The 12,973-nt window shown below is 39.9% G+C and overlaps 1 protein-coding gene across 1 annotated transcript; it reads left to right on the forward strand.

Annotated features, from left to right (window-relative positions):
• The first annotated feature begins 1,580 nt into the window (after positions 1 to 1,580).
• LOC117385706 (leukocyte cell-derived chemotaxin 1-like) lies at positions 1,581 to 12,043 on the forward strand. Its single transcript, XM_033983019.2, has 7 exons — positions 1,581 to 1,689; positions 2,217 to 2,357; positions 3,743 to 3,883; positions 4,655 to 4,768; positions 7,964 to 8,111; positions 8,720 to 8,817; positions 11,819 to 12,043. The coding sequence occupies exons 1-7, from the start codon at positions 1,618 to 1,620 to the stop codon at positions 12,041 to 12,043; spliced, it is 939 nt and encodes a 312-aa protein (XP_033838910.1). The 5' UTR covers positions 1,581 to 1,617.
• Positions 12,044 to 12,973: the final 930 nt, after the last annotated feature.

Here is a 12,973-nt window from a genome sequence, read left to right on the forward strand (position 1 = left end):
AAATGAATTAATTCCACCGGTCACCTGCGCCCCCATTGGACAAAGCCTGAAAAATGAGAGAGAATGAGACAGAAATGGAGCCGGGGAAGTTGAAACCCTATACATCAGACACCCAAATACAAGGCATTTTTGCTGAATAACACAAAGTCCTTGTGAAAATCTTTCTAGAACACAGCCCACTTTCAATTATTTGTCCCAGTGCCAAATGCGCTACTGTGCGACTTTACGTAATCCCTCATTATCATCCAAGCATTCAGGACATTTTTTATTAAGTGCTCCACAATCCGTGACATAAATGTCTAAGATACAGATAAGAGTGAGGGGTCTCAGAGCTCTGGCACTGTGTACATACAGTTTAGAGAAAACACGCGAAATTCCATTGGGGACCCTTGAGGCTCAAACTGTCCTGGGACAGAACAGGGGCGGTATGAGGTGTTGGAAGAAACAAGTGCCCAGGGTCTTATAAGGACGAAAATAGGACCACCTCACCTCGCCCCTTCATCCTTAATTGCTGAGTCGAGCTTGTTACTTTCAGGAGGTCTAATGATTTGAAACTTTGAGGATCTTAGCGGGAATCAGAGTTATTGGAGTTACACGAGCTGCCTATACGATCTTCAAAGGGAAAGTATGATGAATGCTCCTGTGAAAGGAGGCGTTTTTGCTTATATTAGACTTCAACGAAGACGCACCCACCTCCACTGCAGCTGCATTTTATAAGACCGACTGAAAGTGACTGCCAATCTCCAAGGTCGGGGAAATACACCGACTCCTGGAGCTCATAATGAGAATAAGGGCGCAGTCATTTTCCGTGACACGTGCTTCTCTAATTTACCCAAAAGAAAAATATAGATTATATGGATACTAAACAGTATTGTTGCCTAAGTGAAGAGGTAAAGAAATGATTAATTTCAATCCAGCCATAAGGGATCACTAAGTAGCCTAGTGCGAAAGCATTCTTTTATAATGTTCTTTTATAAAGAATAATGTTGAAATCTAGGGCTCTGATTGTTTCAGTTTCCTTACGTAGACTAGTCTTTCGTGTAATTGCGTAATAATGAGCGATGTCTTAAAGGTAGGCTACACGTTTTTGGCGGAGGTCTCCCACCTGCTTGCCTCCACTGAGGTGTTATTGCTTTGCCCAGAATGTTTCACAGTGGCATTAAACATATCTCCACGGAGAAAAGTGGGCGATGCCAACAGAACAGGTTGCAGCAGTCTGCTCACTACTCACAAGTATGTTTTTCCAAATATTTTCTATTACATGTACCTGTATACCTGGTATGCAGGTTATAATTAATGCCTTAATGTGCATCATTCCAGGAATAGCAGTAACATCTCCAGACGAGCAGATGCTGGACCCTCTACCTGAACAATTACAGTTCTCCTTTAAAGAAGAGCTCTTAATATCGTCAAAACCATTCAATTATTTATTATTATCGTCCCCCTGTTGATTATAATGGAGTGTAACATGTGTTACATTAAGTTTTCCTTTTTTGTCCCTAATTCGACTCTCCGTCCCAGCAAAGGGGGTTGGGCGCAGGGGCAGGGATGTGTGCGGTCTGCGCCTGGATGAACCGTGTCTCCTCTCCTCAGGTGTTTTGGTATTTGGCTGCAGTCATGGCCGGGAGCTCAGAGAAAATACCGATCGCCTCAGCGGGACCGGAGGATTTGCAACAGTTTTTGCCCCCGGTGAGTCTCCACAGCCTCCGGACAACTTTTCAAACCAACGTGTGTCGCTTAAGAAATGTAGAACCCAGTTTAGTTTTGTTTTTGAGAAGTTTTTTGTAAAATGATGTCCGTCAAGTTGTGCGTGAAGGTGATGAGATTACATGGGGCCCCTGAAACATTTGTTGACATGGTCAGACTCTGACCAGTAGTTTATGTTTGATTAGCCTTGTTTTATAAATATAAATATGTTCATTCAAAGAGTTATGTTATGCTTTATGCTTAAATTACATTTTATTTCATTGTTTTAGATCGTCTATATTTTAGCGCAATTAACTTTTGATAGTTACTTTAAATAAAATTTAAGGTCCTGAATACAGTCTTAACTTACTGGTGTATTTAGTCTTCTTAAAAGGCACTTTAGCGGCTATTTCCTAATTTGCACAATGAGAATTCTAACCAGCTGCTTTGGAGCTGCATCTCTCTGCGCAATGGTACGACAATAATGCCAGAACTAACCACGGCGAATGCATGTTTGTCTGATATTATAGGCCTACTCTGCGGTGGCCGTGAAGCCCAGCGCCACAGGGCGCCTCATTAAGGCCGGGATAGCGGTGCTCATTGCTGGGGCTCTTCTGTTGCTGCTGGGGGCCGTTGGAGCCTTCTACTTCTGGAACAACAACGAGAAACACGTAAGAGTGGTGTTTATTGCCTGGTGTCTATTTGAGAGGCTATTTTTATTTTAATGTATTTTTTCATTCATATACCAACTAATGTTTGATTGGGAATAAGGTCTAAACATAAGTATTTATGTGACAAAGGGATCCTCTGTAGCAGCACCAGTTCACTCGTCAAGCAATGCTAGAGGAAGAAACTACATGCCTACATATGTGGGACCAAGAAGCTCACACACATCACTGTGCACAGTTTGGACATGGGAGCATTGTCACCTTAATGTAAATAATTTAGAGTCGATAAAGTGAGGTTTACTGTTTGTACTTATTGCTTGTTTTAGCAATTCTTGCCAACACTGAATATTTGATTTTTGCAGATTCTGTAAAGGACAGTGCAAATGATTCTCCTATACCTTTGGCACAAGGGGAAAAAATCTATTACAGGTGTTTAGTAGAAGCTTCTTTGGTTAACAAAAGTGCTGTTCTTTCACTTTTGAGATAACTTGACTTCAGTATCAAGCCTATGCATACACCAATTCAGCATACATGCTGCATAATAAGTTACATAAATAGAGATCGCTGGTGATGTTGCAGCAAGCTAAATAGGCTTCATCTTTTCAGTATTAGTTGAAATGGAAACTCAGTCAGTCAGTCCCTTAAAGTCAAGAGTTTTTCTGCAGCGTAGGCAAACACTGAAATGCAAATGAAACACTGCAGCTCAGTTCGTTCAGACCGAGGCAAAGAAGACGCCTGGTGAATAGAAGCGTTGTGTGTATGTGTGGTAGCTCTAGGATTCTGGAGAGGTGGGATGGTGGGGGTGAGGGAGAGGTGGGGGTTGGTGAGGGAGAGGCTCTTTGGTCCAGCTGATGCTAAAGGTTCAGAAGGTGTAAGAGATGAGAAGCAAAATGAGGTGCTTTTGAGAGATTTTTTTTTTCTCCATTATGTGAAAAAGCTATTAAGGCCGCAAATACATGATGTTCTACCTAGGGGTCATCATCACCAAGGGCTGTAAAGAAGAAAAAGGTTTTCTTATACCAACTAAGAATGAAAGTGTGAAAGCAAAATGCAGAGGAGAGAGGTCATATGTGATGGGGGAAGATTTGAAAAGCAAGACTGTGTTGAAATAGTGAAGGAAGGATTTCAGAGAACAAGGAAAGGGAGGACACGCTGGAGGGAACATGTCTCTCGGCTGGCCTGCAAACGCCTTGGAGTCCCCCCCGGAGGAGCTGGCGGAAGTGTCCAGGGTGGGGGAGGTCTGGGAGTCTCTGCTTAGACTGCTGCCCCCGCGACCCAGCCTTGGATAAGTAGAAGAAGATGGATAGAGAAAAGGGAGGGGCGTGGGGGGCATGGGTGGTTGGCCTCTTGGTTTCATAACGACATGCCAGACCTGTCTCTCTTTGCAGGTCTACAATGTTCACTACAGCATGAGCATCAATGGCAAAGTCGAGGAAGGCTCAATGGAGATTGACTCTGGGAACAACAGGGAGAGTTTCAGCACCGGCAGTGGGACAGACGAGGCCATGGAGGTCCACGACTTCGAGATTGTGAGTTTTCCAGTCTGACTTGGGTTTATATAAGTTTTTAAAATATATATAATTTAAATAAGTATTTCTCAATAAACAATAATAGAACATAACAGAACAAAAAACATGAACAACATACAGTATACACACACATATAAACACAGTTAAAACAGCACTTTGCCCTTTCTATTTACCCTTTCCAACATCTTCTCACTTACACTGTCCATCATTCACTCCTTCAAAATTTTCAGTGAAGGAGTGTTAAGTTACTTCAATATTTTCAGAATTAACCTTGTACCCGTGTAGTATTCATCATTCACAGGTTTGGTCAGATGAAGCACTTGTCCCTTGTCCTCTATCAGGATTAATATGAGATTGAAATAGTCCAAACATAAGGGGAAAAACTAGCTAGTGGCCACTGAGAAGCACGTCAGAGCTGCTCAAAGTTTAACGAGAGGGGTAGAAACTGAAATGAATAAATTTGCCCCAGAGGCCTATCAGTGTCTAGTCATATTGCCCCTAAAATTTTCATTAAATTCGGACTGCTGGTTTTTGACCTTTACTTTAAGTCTCCCAATCAGCCCAATCAGCGAGTTGACCTTTAATCATAACATCCTGCCAAGTGTTCATTTTTGAATCTAGGGCAAATTACTCACATTTAATTAAAATTTTAGAATGGTTCTGGGATGTGGAACAGGTGATGGGGGTGCAGGCAAACAGATATTTCTACGGATTTGTCAGGAGTGGTTCATGTTGACCTATTGTCCAAAGCACTTAAGAATTTGTCTACAGGGCATCACTGGGATCCGGTTTGCAGGAGGAGAAAAATGCTACATCAAGACGCAGGTGAAGGCTCGGCTGCCCGATGTGGACACGCTCAACAAAGACACCCTGACCTTTGACCTGGTGGGTTTACTCTGCACACGGTCCAAACAATCAGGTTTTGCTGGGAATTTCAGCACTTGTCGCTTAATGTTTATGTGGTTAAGAGATAAGTCTGTAAAGATAAATACTGTGGAAGTTGAGAGGAATTTTAATTGGACCACTGAAAAACTTTAGTGTGCAATGATATGCTTTTTGATCAATGTCTAAACAGCAGATGAAGAAAGTTACACTGATTCTTGGATATTTGATGAATTATAGCAGTAGCGCTAAACATTTATAATATTTATAAGACCTTGTGTTGAGTTCAGTGTTCTTCCTTTTGCGTTCACATTATGGTTTAACAATTCAACAAGGTCTGTACAGTTTTTTGACACAAAACATGACCTCTAGTTGTACAAACTGGGCTGTGCACACCTTGAAAGATGACAAAATGTAGACATGCCCATGTAATAGAGAAATATAAACTTATATTTTGACCTCCAGCGAGACAAAAAGCTATCACCTTGGATCCTCGCTCAAAAACATACAATTTGCCTTTTATATATTTCTCCCCAAGTTAAAAACAGACAAAACAGACCCTAATTCTCAATTTCAAATCCTAATTAAAAATGTTAAAACCCAATTGCAATTCACATTCTCATCCAAAGCAACCAACACTCTTTTGTTAATGACAAACAAAACAATGCTGGCAAACTTTCTTGGCAAAGGTGATAATAGAACACATGTAACTTAATTGGGGACCAGTTGTGACCTCCTTTTGGCCTTCGAAGCATTAGCAGTTGTTTAAAGTAAATCATACAGGCAGGGGACAGTGTTTTTAAGTGTTTGCGTTGCTGCAGCCCCAGTGCACTAAAAGCTGAGTGGACCCCATTAAAAGAAAAACAACATAACCTGGAGCAGTCTGAGAGCACTGCTGTTTGTGTGGCAATTATTATCACCATAGCCTCTTCAGGAACACCACTGTCTGTTAGTTGGGGCCATCTGATAATTAAAATCATTTAGTTGTGCGTAAGCCCCATATAAATCCACATAGCCAGAATTACCAAAATTACTGTCAACACACAAATGCAAGTACACTCTTCATTTTCACGCAGCGCTGCTTTTATTGCCTCTCCCTGCTTCATAAAGGATCATTTATTTCTCCTCTCATGTGATGTCTGTCTTTTACTCATAAATGATATTTTGTTTGTGCCTCGGTGGTGAAGACTGGAGCTGTTGTCATAATGGTTGCTGCAGGCTGGTCATTTGCTATAATTTAGAGTGATGGCAAATGTTGTCAGCACACACACGCAGACACACACACATGCGCATACTCCTATCGGCAGAGAGTGGGTCAGATAAACTCTTATCAGTGCGGCAGTGGAGAAGAACCCCCACTTTTATTTGTCCCTGCAGCACATCATATGAGCAGGAGCACTTCTGAAAGGTTGTGGGATAACATTACCTTAACATGAGCTGAGCCAGTGCAGTGCAACCCCCAGGAACAAGTGCCTGTGGGCAGAAACATCCCCCAGACTCTGCCTTTGTACCTACGGCTGTGCTATGCTAACCTACCCTCATGTTTCCAGATGCTGCTGTTTGCTCTAACCTGGGAAATCAGGCCAAGCCCCATATTTTATTCAGATGCTGATGAATCTTGACGTTGCGTATCCATTTAAACGTTAGCTAAATGTTGCCTCAAGGACTTCACTTTTACTACCTGATTTCATATTGTTATGGGAAGCATTTAAAGCACCTCGTTCATGCAGATTAGTCTGACTGAAGAGAGAATTACAGAGCTTTTCAAGGGGGCGGCACACGAACATGCAAATATTGTTTTGGCTGGTTGGGGATTTAGAGAGAGAAAAAGTCCATGAACTCAGCAGTGAACATACTATATAATGTATCGTACTGGCACACGCTAATAAATTACATTATTGTGGAAAAGGTGAAATTATTATAGCAGTTCAAAAAGGTAATACATTCTTATTAAAAGAACTGCACTGAATGTAAATAATATATGAGTTTAATTTGAAATGGAACTTCTGCAATAAAATTACTTCTCAACACCTCTTTAACTTTGCGATCAACGCTTGAAGAAACTGAGTATGGAGCTGGAAATATCTCTCTATCTCTATATCATGAAATCCAATCACCAGTGCTTATTTAACAAAGTCAAAGTAGTAAAGTACTCTACTTAAGTAAACTGAATACTTTTTACTTTCTGCTCCATTACATTTTTAACTGGACTGAAAAGTATTTTTTTGTAATTGGCTGACTTGCTGAAAAGGTTGAGGGGTTATTTTTTAACACATTTGTAGTTTGAGCAAACAAAAATATACAAAGAAAAACTGAAAAAAACAATCAATATAGTTGTTTCTGCTGAACAAAATTCAGCACACATCTTTATCAAGATTTTGATGTGCATCTCCAAGTCTGCACAAAATACTTTTACTTTTAAAGAGAAACTTTAATACTTTTACTTAAGTAGATTTTTTCATGTGATACTTTTACTTGAGTATTTTTTTTGCTTCAGTATCTGTACTTTTACTTAAGTAGCTTAACTAAGTACCATATTTTCCAGACTATAAGTCGCACTTTTTTTTACATAGTTTGGCCAGGGGTGGGGGTGAGAGTAAACTAGATTAAGAGTAAACTAGCTTGTTTTTTATGCTTTAGTTATCTGATTAACTGCTAATATCTTACATTAACATACCAGACACTTGTTCAGTTCGTTGTCTGTGCTTCATGTGGCTGAATAAATATAAATTTGTTACGTTAGCGTGCTGTACTGCTATTCAGCCTGTTGTTCCTGTTGTATTTTATTGTTATTATTATAACTTGCGTTTAAAGATAAAATGTCTGTTCTTGGTCTCGGATTTAGTAAAGTAAATTTCCCCCAAAAATGCGACTTATAGTCCAGTGCGACTTATATATTTTCTTTTCTTCATTATTATGCATTTTTTGGCTGGTGTGACTTATAATTTGGAGCGACGTATACTGGTAGTCTTGAATATACGGTGCTTCTTCCACCACTGCCCATAATAATAACAAAGGTATATGAATTTTCTATAGCAACTAGTAGAAGATGAGAAATGAAAACAAAACAAAATAGTCAGAAAATCTACTTGGATCTTGGATCATACAGAAAAATGCACCTTATCTCTTGTTTATTAATGTGTATTGAAGTAGACTGTAGTGAATGCGTTATGTCATTATGGTCCTGTTTTCTTGTAGGAGGATGAAGTGATGCCTGCCAAGTTTGACGATATGATCTGGGTGGCAGCTGACGCTCCACTGACAGACTCGGCTTTCCTCAGCACCAGGATCAAGGACTTGTGTGGAGACCTGCCAATCTTCTGGCTCCGCCCCACCTATGCCACCAGTAAGCACCCAGACTGATCATTATTTGAAACAATTATTTATGTTTCAAAATGTTACCAGTGTAATAGATGCATCTATTTTTAGCAGTGTTTGACATTTAATCTTTTATAAACAACACTAGATTAGATGAGTGCTTTTGCTCCTTGTATGAAGGGGGAAAGAGTACCCATATGATTCACATGGTTCACTGATTGGAGTAAAAACTGTAACCACGATTAAAATGTGATTACAGACACAATCCAAGTACAGATTGTTGATATAGAAAAGCAACATACAAATATGTCTCTGTGAAGTCGGTTTTATTTTTGAAGATGTAGTTTTCCCAAAGCAAAGAGGATATGGGTCAAACGGTCTGAAATATTTCCATTTAGCATCTCAGTTGTTAAAAAAGGACTCTTAAAAAAATCAAGGTTTCTTTTGAAGTTTTAGAGCTCAGCAGTGTTCAATTATAGCATGCTGGGAGGTCATAAGTTCCCCAAACATTTTCATTGTACTTCCCTTGATGACTTCAGACGCCGCTCACAGATACCTGAGAAGCTAAAGGCACATTATTGCCATGTGGCTAAATATGGCGTGCTGTCACTCTGTGAGCGTGTGTGCTGTGTGCAGGCGAACAGAGGAAGAAGAGGACAGTCCCACGGCAGAGGCGCCAGGTCGATGCTGAAGAGGATGTGGAGGCAAAGGTCAACCCTGAGAACCCCTACCAGGTGAGTCACGCCAACAAAAAACACTTTAACTCCTCATATATCTGAGAGTGGGCAGAGAACAGCATGGCAACAAGGGTCAAATTGCCGGACCACAAGTAACATGTAGTACAATTAGGACTGCTTGATAATGGAATAAAAAATGTCTGGGTCATAAATGAATAAATTCATGGTGAATAAAAACACTTCATGTAATTTATAAGTGGCCTGTTGAAGTACAGACGTATTATAAATTATGTTTTGTGATTCATGTTAAAAAGCCATTATTTTATGTGTGGCTTTCCTCTAGGTTTTATGGAGTAGAACAAGTGCCAAATATATCACCACAGACAACAAACAACAAGATGGGCGACAGTAGCTCAGTTGGTTGTGTTGGTTCACTGATCTGAAGGTTGGTGGTTTGAATCCCGCTCTCAACATAAAACATCATAGGTTGAGCAGTCAGATCCACTGATCCACAGGTTGGCGGTGCGATTCCAGTGAGAGGGTGGGTGAGTGGTTCCTTGATGTAAAGTGCTTTGAATGCCTAGAAGGTGGAAAAGCGCTGTATAAAAATGTGACCATTTATCGAGATGGTTTGTCTATTTAGTGAAGTAGACAGCTTTTATTCCATCTTGGCCATCAAAAGATCCATATTTCAACCAAGGTGATGGTTGACATCAGGCTGATGTCTACATATTTTGTTCAATTGTTTAACATTATTTATTTCAAGTTAATAAAAACATTTTCATGGTGCACCTGTCATGATAACATATTGTATTGTTCCTCACCACAGCACAGTAAAGTAAAACATAGGGCACACAGCAAACCTCTGTAAGGTGAGTCACACTACACTAACTCTCTTTCTCTTCACAACTGTCCACTTAGATGTGAGGACTACCTGAGTGTGTTTGGTTGGATGAGAGTTTCTCACAGATGTGCTAGCTGCAGCAGATGCCGGGGTCATTTTGCGGGGCCCGGATTGTCACAGTGAATCTGAGCAAATGCGTGGGTGTGTTTTCCGAGCACACATCTCCGCGAGGTTTTCTCAAGCCCTTTAGCAGCATGTCCAAAGCTTTTCTTTCACCACCGGAGCTGTATGAATAATTCTACAGCTGACCCCACCTCGGCAGCAGGCCTTTGCCCCCCTGAGCACACACATGTCCCAGCAGACTCACATAGGGGCCCTCTCTTCCCCTTAATCCTCTCGTCTCCACTCCCCTCACAGCAAAGCAACCCCCAAACTGAGCGCCAACACTCGCCTGACAACCACAGAAAGGGGGTAAACAGCATCAGTACGAGCTGTTGAAAAGGAAAATATTTGACAACAAAAACCCACAGCTGACAACATCCCCTCCTCCCCATACTGCCTGTCGGAAATCCATTTTTAATTGGTTTGGAACATGCTTTCTCTGCCACTTCAGATGCACAGTATCACAAGTAGAAGTGATGCCACACATATAGCTGCACGCATGGATTTACATGTGTCATATATGTACACGTATTAGCAGAGCCCTATTTCAAAATATATGCAAATTATACAAAACAATTTTACGAAAAGATTAACCTACGCTAAACTGTTGCCTTCTCAAAAATGATTTTCCAGTTAATTGAGCTGCTCAGGATGTTTTACCAATGAATAATAGGAAAAAAGTCACACCTCAATTTACTTGACAACTTCATCCACGTGTCATTTAGACTCATTTAGACTTCTTTGTGTGCTGTGATTGGTTTAAGTCCATAGAAGAAAAACAGACATGAAAACAGAGGGAACAGAGGTGCTGGGAGATGCTCGTTATTGTTTAGTGATTTAAATGAGTAATGAGAAATAATGATTTATGTCAAAACTGAAATACTTAAATTGTTATTAATGTCAAAAACACAATATGTCATTTTTAGACCGTACTTGTCACCATGGTAATGTTATGCTTTGTCTGGAATGTTCCACAGTATACCATTAAACATATATATCTTGCAGGTTTTTCATAGCTTAAAAATACCTTGAACATATGCATTCGTACTATCTGACTGTGACTTGTCCTGCCTGTCACTTTCTTGTCTCTAAGGAGATAATTAAGTTTAATGCCATACATGCCAGACAAAGAAAAAACATCTCCATGGAGACAAGTAGGGAGCAGAACCTCCACCAGAAAGATTACATAGTGCACCTAAGTGCTTTAGATGCTAAATTTCAACATGGTATTAAGCTAGTCATTTATTGCTGACTCTACACCACATAATCTGCCCGTGTCACCAAGGATTCAGTATGCTCTTTTGCAATTGTACTTATACAGTATATGCTTTTTATATATGCATTTTATCCATGGAATGTCATTTATATGCAAAGTTATGGTTTAGCTGTGGATGCACCTTTGTGATTTATTGGCTAGAATGGATTTATTTAAGTCTGTGACAAACAATGTGACAAAAGAACAGTAAAAAATCAGAGGGAATAATTCTGTATCAATGAAAGATAAGACAAAAAAACAAACAAACAAACAACAAAACAAGCCACAAGCAACCAATTAATGGGCAATTTAGTTATTGACTTTTAACCTTTATTTATATGAAATTCTTATATACTGCATGCATGTGTGTATTATGTAACCTGTTTGGTAGAGGCTCCACTAAACTACTTGTCTCCACAGAGGTATTCTTGCTTTGCCTGGAATGTTCCACAAGAAGTCATTAAATGTATCTATCTTCAAGGCAGTTTGAGCAATTAAAGCACCTGTAAACAAATGCTAAATCGATAAGTTTCACATCATATTGTGGAACATTCCAGACAAAGCAATAACATCTCAGTGGAGCCAAGCAGGTGGCAGATCCACTAGAAAAGTTAACCAATGCATCTTCAGCCTATCACATATTTCAAGCTATAGTGTGGAACATTTCAGGCAAAGTAATAACATCTTCATGGAGACAAGCAGATGGCTGATGGTCCACTAGAGAAGTTACACTGTGTAACTTTAACCAGTTATATTGCATTAATTCTTGCTAACTGATCTGTGTATTGTTCTTACAGCAAGGTCTTGAGGGCGAGACTGGTGATATGAACATTGACCCCAGGCTGGACCACAACGGCATCTGCTGTCACGAATGCCGACGCAGCTACACTCACTGTATGAGGGTGTGCGAGCCATTGGGAGGCTACGAACCATGGCCCTACCATTACAGAGGCTGCAGACCAGTGTGCAGAATTATCATGCCCTGCAGCTGGTGGGTGGCTCGCATCATGGGCCTAGTCTAACCTGTGTACAGACCTGAAAGGGAAGGAGCCACACTAAGGTTGTCACAAAAAATAAATAAATCAAAACCCAGATACTAGTCCATACTAAACTGGGGAAACTAAACTTAAAACTAGAGGCTCATTTAAAACATTGATACTGAAAAATAAATCACAAAAAGAGACAAACTTTAACCTTTCCCCGATAGTTAGTTAGAGTGGTCTTGATCTATATCAGAAATATTGAAAAATCGTTAATCATGGTATTCAAGAAATTTTGCATTATTATTTTGTGTTATAATTTACATTCTGTTCCATTGAAATTGGTATTAAAATCAAATTTGTTATTTTAGTATTTTGACACCAAAGTGCAGAGATTTGAGTTCAGGTGAAAGGAGACAGAGGACTAGTAAGAAGCTGGATGTTCACACAGAAAATACATGATGCCTAATCTAGGACACTCATGATCAGAGATGTAATGGTGTTCACAGTGCAGCAGCAGCCCTGGATTCAGACCACTGTGAACTGACTAGCAGAGCAGAATTTAACATTAAACATGTGAGATCCCATTATCTGGCATCTACTGACACCAAGGTTAGATTTAAAATGTACATTGCAACAAATATACATCAGTAAAATGCCTTATATTTATAGTGCTGATTATCTATGTTTAGTTCGTTGCGTTTTCTTGTAAATAAATTCAGTGTAAAACATTTCTGCAGGCACAAACAGCATCTGTTGTGAGGTCATTACTCTCATGAAAAATGTTTGACTCGTGTTTTGAACACTTTCTCTTTGCTATTTTCTATCGGAGTAGGTCTCATTAAAATGATGTACTGTGTGTCTTCACTGAAGAACTTTATAAATCAGACGCCATTGAATCTCAAAGTGCAATATGACTAAATAAACTTTTTTTAAGGAAACAGCCTCTTCTCTTTTCCATCGTCTATTGTC

The sequence above is a fragment of the Periophthalmus magnuspinnatus genome, chromosome 17, assembly GCF_009829125.3.
Source record: "Periophthalmus magnuspinnatus isolate fPerMag1 chromosome 17, fPerMag1.2.pri, whole genome shotgun sequence".
Classification (NCBI taxonomy): domain Eukaryota; kingdom Metazoa; phylum Chordata; class Actinopteri; order Gobiiformes; family Gobiidae; genus Periophthalmus; species Periophthalmus magnuspinnatus.